Source organism: Myxocyprinus asiaticus, chromosome 3 (assembly GCF_019703515.2).
Source record: "Myxocyprinus asiaticus isolate MX2 ecotype Aquarium Trade chromosome 3, UBuf_Myxa_2, whole genome shotgun sequence".
Classification (NCBI taxonomy): Eukaryota; Metazoa; Chordata; class Actinopteri; order Cypriniformes; family Catostomidae; genus Myxocyprinus; species Myxocyprinus asiaticus.
Window position 1 is genome coordinate 33,218,913 of NC_059346.1, and position 8,673 is coordinate 33,227,585.

The window sequence follows — 8,673 nt, forward strand, 5'->3', positions numbered from 1 at the left end:
ATATTCACACACAAATAAAAAGTCCTTTACATTGAAATGCACAAATACGAGATTCACTGACAACCTTTACTACTGCAGAGACTGAAGAGATAAACCTCAAAGTACTGCAAACTCTTGGGAATGACAAGGTGAAGGTAGATGTCTGTTTAAGCTTAAGCTTGGAAACATTTCTATTTCTGTATGTATTTCATATAATTGTATTTGATATGTATTTAATTGTATTGATTGCTTTGATTCAGATTCCCTTTCTCTTTTTGTCAGTATGGTGTAGCAGTCACTAAGTATGATCGTCATGGTTTCCGGGCACGTGTGCGTCAGCTGCTGTTGACCACCTCAGCTGCTGTGCTGGTCCAGGATGCAAAAATCAAACAACGCATCGACTACAGTGCATTGCTGGGTAATGTTACTGTAATACAGTGGCGTGCAGAGTATGAACCCGTTACCCTTTCAACCCCATCACCCCCTCCGGACACACATGATAGTAAAATGACCTCACATTCCTTTTAGGCCTATTTTCAGTCTCAGTTATACTGTTGTGTTTCTTGCATAACTTTTTATTTGGAAACGACACTTACGGCGATCGTAAGAACCGAGCCTCGTTGACTGGCCAATATTACGATTACACATAGTGCAGGAAAGCTGTCAACTAGTCCATAGTTCGAAGATAATAATGGATTTTAAGACCGCTTGCTCTGCCTTTAGCCTCATAGAGATGCAAACGCAGCTGCAGGAAGGAAAACTTTCCCCATTTACGTTCAGTGCGTAAGCCCTTCCCCTTGGAGTTGTGAAGGTGCAGACTGCTAACGGCCAACCCACAAGGTGAAAATAACACATTTGTTTGGTAAGATTTTCTGTCACTATGCTAATACAAATTAATTACAGAACCCTTCAAAATCTCCTGTGAAGGGGGACGCAGTAACGTAGAGCTACAGCGCGATAATAAGTAGTTTTGGTTGGCTGACATGCACCGCTTACTCCGTCAAACAGGAGAAACAATGTGAAGATATTTGTGGTAGTTTAGTTATTTTAAGTTGTTTTGAAAGTTGTATATTATTATATTTTAATGCATTTATTTCTTAAATGCATATACATTTTTTAATGGGGGAAAGAATTTTTCATAATTTAAATACATTTTCCATCTCCGTTTATGTCACCCCTTCTCTGAAGGGTTTGAAGGGGCTGACTGCATGCCACTGCTGTAGTACAGCTCTACCCATTGTTGAAAAATACTACAACGAAGCTTATAAATATTAAATACACCTGTGCTACACCACATCTAATTGTTCGGTAATCATATTTCCTAATTCTCATCAGTATCAGACTACCAGTGCACCATTAACATCCTATTGGGAAATACTCTACAATACATAAACATTTTGAGGGAGTTTAATTCTTATTTTCTTTCTTTTTGTAGGTATCTCTGTTAGTTCCCTCAGCGACGGGTTCTTTGTTTTGCATATTCCCACAGCTGACAGTAAACAGAAGGTGAGAGAGAGAAGTATTGTCCTGTCTGAGTCCTGTCTTGTGATTGTCTTTGTTGTGTAGGTCTCTGTTGTTTAACTTTGACCATTGGCCTTCTGACCTCCAGGGTGACCTGGTGCTACAATGTGATCATGTGATTGAGACCGTCACTAAGCTGGCTATCATGACGGACAAGATACACATAGTCAACATCAGTCAGGACAGGTGTGTGTTTGCGCAGTTTGTGCAGTGGCAGATTCTGGCATAGACAACAAATGCATGCGCCAGTGGCAGCCATGTATAGGATACGGGTGTTGTTTCCGCACACAGCTTTCAGACTTGCACTCCACTTTTCTATCACTCATCCAGGCTCTCCATTGCAGTGAAATCACCAAATAAAATGTAGCCAAATGCTCTCCCAATTATAATATATTGTACATCTACTGACCTACGCTTGCAGATTTGCTTGGTTTATTTAAAATAATGCATACTCACTGAGTTTTAAACCCAGGATTCCTCACTCTCAAATCAAGTATTATACCTCTGGACCAAGAAACCTTGTGGCAACTATGATGATTTTATTATTTGTTGTTTAATTTATGGGTGCTATTTCTGTGACTTTGACTCTTACTGTATTTTTCAATTGATTATTATTTTATTTATTTTTTTCAGATATATGAACAGTATAGTTAGTACTGCAACCAAAGGGTTGCTTGTTTAATTTTTATACATTTCAAACTCAATACACTTAATGCTTTCCAGTATCAGGTTTGCCATCGCCAGGGGAAAGGAGGGAGTGATAGATTTCACCAGTGGTTCAGATCTGCGTGTGATCAAGACCAAGAATGGACACCTGTCTGTGGTGAGACCTGCACACACACTCACATTGTTGAGGAAATAATGAAGAAGGCTGAAGAAGTGTATAGGTTTGGTTAGGAAAGTAAAGAGTTAGGGAGCAGAGAAAAAAGAAAAAGGGTGGTTTCAGGAGGAGGAAGAGGGTTCAGAGAGGTGAACATTTATAATTTGACTAGTTTAACTGGTTGACTAGTTTAACAGGATGCATATAAACATTAAAACTGTGGTCCCTCTTTTCCAGACTAGCCCACGAATCTCATGATCAGTCAATGAGAGCTCACCTGCAGGAGGGGTCTGTAGCAGTGGACTATAATTTCACAGGAGTGCTTTAGCCAATCACTACACAGAGCCACACACTACACAGCCAGATTACACTTTTTATGCATAGGTTAAATCCAAAGCCACATATCAGTAAGTAGATACACTGCCTGGCCAAAAAGTTGCATGCTCTTATATTTTGTTGGACTGCCTTTAGCTTTGATTACGGTGCACATTCGTCGTGGCATTGTTTCGATGACCTTATTCGAGGTCACAACATTTATTTCTGTCCAGAGTTGCATTTATTTTTGGCTGAAATCTTGTAATGATGATGGGAGAGTCAAACCACTCTGTAAAGTCTTCTCCAGACCATCTCAAAGACTTTCAATGGAGTTAAGGTCAGGAATCTGTGGTGGCCAATTCATGTGTGAAAATGATTCCTCATGCTCCCTGAACCACTCTTTCACAATTTGTGCCCGATGAATCTTGGCATTGTCATCCTGAAATATGCCTGTGTCATAAGGGAGGAAAAAATCCATTGATGGGATAACCTGGTCATTTAGTACATTCAGGTACTCAGCTGAATTCATTTTATTGCCACATAACTTTGTTGAGCCTAGACCTGACCAATTGAAGCAACCCCAGATCATAACACTGCCTCCAGAGGCTTATACAGTGGGCACTATGCATGATGGGTGCATCGCTTCATGCGCTTCCCTTCTTACCCTTCCCTTCTCTCCCTTCTTGCCCATTGCTTTGGAAGACGATAAATCTGGACTCATCAGACCTTTTTCCATTGCTCCACAGTCCAATCTTTATGCTCTCTAGCAAATTGAAGTAGTTTTTTCCAATTAGCCTCACTAAAAAGTGGCTATTGTGTGGTTACACAGCTGTTTAGTCCCAATCCTGTAATTTCTTGTCGCATTGTGCGTGTGGAAATGCTCTTACTTCCACTATTAAACATAGCTGTGATTTACTGTCGATTTGTTTTGCGTTTTAGTGATCTCCAATCACGATCATTCAAGATTTTTTCCCGACCACATTTCTTCCGCGAAGCTGATGGTTCACCACTATCCTTCCAGGTTTTAATAATGCGTTGGACAGTTCTTAACCCAATTCCATTGATTTCAGCAGTCTCCTTAGTTGTTTTCTTTGCTTGATGCAGGCCAATATTTTGTCCCTTCTGAAATACAGTAACATCTTTTCCACAATCACAGGATACGTCTTCCGACATGGTTGTTTAAGAAATGAGAAGCTACACACTGCATCAGTTAGGGTTAATAGAATTGTTGCCAGCTGAAACATATGAGTCACTGCAATAATGATCCAGTCATAGGCTCTTAAGTATCTGCTTATTTAAATCCAAATGGCGATTTTTTTTTTTTTTTTTTGGCCAGGCAGTGTATTAAAATGCATTTTAAAACACTAAATTTTAATACTGAACTTTTAATAAGATTTTGGTAACATTTTAATGACTTTGTGAGCAATTAATTCAAATTAATAATCAAATTAATTTGTTTTATTTTATGTCATAATTGTTTTTTATTAATGAATTATTTAGTTAATCTTGCAAGATTTACAATAACAATAGCTGACACAGTGCTCTACATTCTACTGTATTAAAAAAATTGAAACACTCAAATTTTCAAAGTATTTTTGAGTAATTTGAAAAAAGGATTTTGATTTTTAGTATTGAATCCAATGGCCAATAAGCAGTATGAAAGCCTGTTATGCAGAGAGGATAGTGATTTGCTTCATATTCTCTCTAAAATGTTGGACATACGCCAAAAAACTACTGTTTCAAGAAGTGTTTTGAAACAGAGATCGATTACAACATGTCTTAATCCAGGTTGCATTAAGTGCGTTCATGATTTCATTTTGTCTGTTGTCTTAAATAACTTTATGCACACACACCCACACACACTGCAATTGCTTCTCAATACTTTTATTCATTGCTCATGATTCAGATTATACAAAACATAATATTTCACATTTGCACTGCCTTTAATTCTTTATGAAAAATAAATATTGCATGAAACAACTTGGCACACATATCACATAAATAAAATAAATATTTTAATAAATAATAAGAGGTGGAAAGTACAGGGGAAAGACAACAAAAAATTCTGTCATCTGATTGGCTATCAGTGGCGGAGGGAAGTGGGGTGTTTGGGGAATTTTAATATTCGAGAATGGCTGACTAACTTCTTTTGTTGTTATTTTTGTAAAAAAATAATAATAATAATGACTACTGTTTAAAGTGCTCATAATTTTCAAATACAGTCCCATTAATGAAAAAAAATATATAATAATATTATGACATATAATAAATTATTGGTCAAGTAATAGTGCTTTGGCAATAAAGATAACTTGCAGTTAATAAAAAAAAAAAAAAAAAACAATTCCAAGAATCAGTCCTTCACATTTCAGTTGATTGTTTCTATAGAAAAATACTGAATACAAATTCTAGAAATTCTATTAATTTGTTCCTGGTATCTGAAACAAAAACTCTAGCTGCCTGTTCATACTCTCAAACACTGAGACATATGCAATCCATCAATATACCTATAAAATATAAAATACAAAATACAATCTCACACATCTACAGGTAAAATATTCTAACTCTTCTCAAGGTATGTATTTGTATTGTCACTGGCCTTGATTAAGTAAACAAAAAGGTAATAAAATATCATTCTAATAAATAAAACAGTTAAGAAACAAGGTAAACAACTGTGACACTGTGAAGTTGTTTATGGATATGAATGTTCGTGTATTCAATTATGTTGAATATATACTTCATGTTTATACACACACATACACTAATCATGTTTGTTATATACTTGGATATTTTCTTTGTTTTGTTTTATAAATTAATGTTTCAGTGTAATACTTGTTTTTCATTTTCCTCCAAGGTCTTTTGATTTTTTGTTGTTGTTTCATTAATTGTTAAACAACTTATGTGTGTTTGTCAGTATTTAGCTTGGAGCACTGTGTAATCTCGTGCCAATCTGCTCAAGTACTGTTCTAGATCTCTCAGTATAACATACCCTCTCAGATGCTGAACCCAACGGGATAACCCTGAAGATAGAGCTGTTGTCTGCTGGTTGTCCACAGACAACAGGCTTCCTCTGGAATCAGAGACTGTTGATGTCTGGGTGGGTTTTGGGGGTCTAGGGGTCACTGTGACACCCACAGAGGTCTTTTCAGGCTTTGTTGACAGTCCGCTGTATGGAAGCTTCATGTTGGAGGATGTTGAGGTTGATTCTGTGGTGAAGTGTGTGGAACTGCAGGGAGTATCAGTGTGAAATGAAGTCTGGAGCTTCCTGCTGCTGGTTGGAGTGGAGCGTACTGTGGGATGACGGATGCTGGCATTCGGAGTTGGAGTGGAGTGCAGGAGACGTAGAATTGGGGATTTTGTGGATGTAGACTCAGGGTCCTGTGTAATACTTAGACTGATCAACTGCAGATAAAGAAAGAGAAGCATGAGTTTTAGTCTTTCAGTTACTTTTGTCTCGGTTGCTTTGTTCTATTGCTTAGGAACAGGGATTTTCACACTGGGGTCTGGGAACCATATATATATGGCTGCCTTTATATTTGAAAAAGGGGGACCTACTGTAGAATATTACATTATAATCAAGTATCAAAGTCATGTAGATTTAAATAAGTGGTCTCTGTATAGTCTACCAGTTACAATCATGCACAGAGATTATGATCACTTCAGTTCACACTAAAAAACATTACATGTTTATGTCTTTACCATTAATGTTACTATTCTTACATTTAAATTAATAAATAATCAGTTTCTATATGCCCTAAAACCCCCCTTGGGATTTTTGTAGATATTCTGGCGAGAGCCCCTTGGTTTTGAAATGGCAACTCAAACTATGAATGATGATTTGGTCATCAGAGTTGTGCAATACTGTGAATAATATTTGTAACAGCATATATAATGTTTCTCTGTGCGAAAACACTGTGCTTGGCGCTACTACTGTATATTGGCTTATACAGTGCATAGGCTACGTCATGTACGTTATAAATGACATATTTGTCGAGTAAAGCGTGTACTTTTACCTGAGAGTTGACTTGTCTCATTAGATCCCGCAGATCTATTTGTAGACCCATAAAACTTTGACATAAGGTGGGCTGGGGCCTTCCTCGCTTGCCTCTTTTCTGCTCTCTTCTGTCTTTCATCTCGTCCCTCTCTCTCTCAAGTTGCTGCCGCTGATATTCCAGATGAGTCCAGAAGGTTTGGAGATGGCAAGAGGCCAAACGCAAACGCTCAATGTCCTAACCCAAACACATACTGTTAAAACCTACCCTTGTGCATTATTTACATGACAGTTACGCACGTTTTACTCCACAATAACGTGGGGAAAAAATGACATAACCTATTATTTAAATTGTAAAGTAGGCCTATTTATACATCATAGTAGCTAGTATTTTTATTAATTTAATAGTTTAAAAATGTCTGTTAGGATAATGAGAATCATACTTGAAAACAATAGGAATCGTACAAATAAAATGTGCTTAAGTGTTATGAAAATAATGCACAATGCAAAAAAAAAAAAAAAAAAAAAAACCAAAGGAATATTCTGGGTTCAATACAAGTTTAGCTAAATCGACAGCATTTGTGGTATAATATTAATTAATTAAAAATAAATAAATACATTAAAAAAATCGGGGTTCCAGTGAGGCACTTACAATGAAAGTGAATGGGGCCAATCTATAAACATTAAAATACTCACTATTTCAAAAGTATTGCCACAAGACATAAACAATAAGCATGTTAACATGAGTTTAGTGTTATAAAATCACTTGGTAACCTTTTCTGTGTAAAGTTATATCCAATTTTACAACTTCGTTGCCATGACGTTGTAATGTCAACAAATCCTAAAACAGCTTTACAGCTCAAATAATACATGAGTTTAACAGAAGAATTAATGTAAGTGCTTTCCTAAAATTATAAGCTTCACATTTCTGCTTTTAAACCCTCCAAAAATTGGCCCCATTCACTTCCATTGTAAGTGCCTCACTGCAACATTGATTTGAACTTTTTGTTTCTAAAAAAGTCTAAATACATTTTTGTGGTAATCAGCATTATGCCACATATGTTGTTGATTGATCTTAACTTGTATTGAACCCGGAATATTCCTTTAATGTAGAATTTATTTAGCATATTTATTTCTACAACAATCAAGCAAGCAACAACAAAAACAAAAAGGTGATTGCAGACAAACCTTCATGTGTATCCAGGTCTGATAATTGACAGTGACAGCAGGTATTGTGCGCACCATCAGTTCTCTGTTTTCAAAGAGCTCGTCACCAAAAAGCTGCTGTTTCTGTTTATAAATAAATAAAAAGTATCTTATAGTTTTCAATCAAAACGAAGAATATCCCAATATAATGTAAAAATACAAATCATCATTAGGGCGTTTAACCATAATGACCAATCATTTGTTTTGGTTTGTACGTCTAAAGAATGTGTATTTGTATCTTACGTATCGAGACAGCAGTTGTTGCACACGGGCGCGAATAGTGCGGGTTAGTCGCAGTGAATTGGAGAAGGGCCCTCTGTGGCCAAGAGAAGAAGAGCAGCTCTTACACACCATACACATCAGGAGGATGCATACAACAGTCCGATACAGACAAGACATCTGGGAGAAAGATGTACTGTATATTAAAGGTCAGATCATTCAAAGTATTGATTCCTGTAATATTATACTAATGTCAATTAGTCGAATACATTATAACACTTATTTGAATGAACCCATATTTAACATTAAATTGGCTACTTACAATAACGATTTTATTGAACAGTGATCAAATCTCCTGTCTTGTGGTTTCTGTTTAGGTTGATGGATAAGAAATCTCAAAATATCAGCACTTGATCTTTCAGTCGTCAGCAGTGATTTGAGGTGATGGTGCATGAGATAACATCTTTATATAGGTCTAGGTTTCTTTCTCTGACACATCGTTTCAGTTTCGTTCTGCAAGGGAATACCGATTTTTTTGTTTGTTTTGTTCTCCTTTTTTGTTTCATGATGTTTCAATAAGTACAGTAATCTTTTAGATTTGTACCTATACTGTAATGTCCACAAT

The 8,673-nt window shown here is 36.5% G+C and overlaps 2 protein-coding genes across 5 annotated transcripts in view; one reads left to right on the forward strand and one right to left on the reverse strand.

Moving 5' to 3' along the window:
• Positions 1-4,976, forward strand: part of myo1ca (myosin Ic, paralog a) — a 39,627-nt gene extending 34,651 nt beyond the window's left edge. For 2 of the 4 annotated variants that reach the window (XM_051675659.1, XM_051675643.1), the window contains exons 27-32: positions 79-134; positions 262-397; positions 1,415-1,485; positions 1,589-1,686; positions 2,224-2,323; positions 2,558-4,976. In XM_051675659.1, coding sequence (XP_051531619.1) covers positions 79-134; positions 262-397; positions 1,415-1,485; positions 1,589-1,686; positions 2,224-2,323; positions 2,558-2,578 — 482 coding nt within the window. In that variant the 3' untranslated portion in view covers positions 2,579-4,976. Of the gene's footprint in view, positions 1-78; positions 135-261; positions 398-1,167; positions 1,288-1,414; positions 1,486-1,588; positions 1,687-2,223; positions 2,324-2,557 lie in introns of those variants that run through there. The other 2 variants (XM_051675651.1, XR_007894986.1) reach the window with 2 other exon arrangements.
• A 136-nt stretch (positions 4,977-5,112) lies between these two features.
• Positions 5,113-8,228, reverse strand: LOC127427950 (uncharacterized). Its single transcript, XM_051675922.1, has 4 exons — positions 8,073-8,228; positions 7,812-7,913; positions 6,646-6,861; positions 5,113-6,034 (listed from the first exon to the last, which is right to left on the reverse strand). Exons 1-4 carry the CDS (start codon positions 8,226-8,228, stop codon positions 5,543-5,545), a joined length of 966 nt encoding a protein of 321 aa, XP_051531882.1. The 3' UTR covers positions 5,113-5,542.
• Positions 8,229-8,673: the final 445 nt, after the last annotated feature.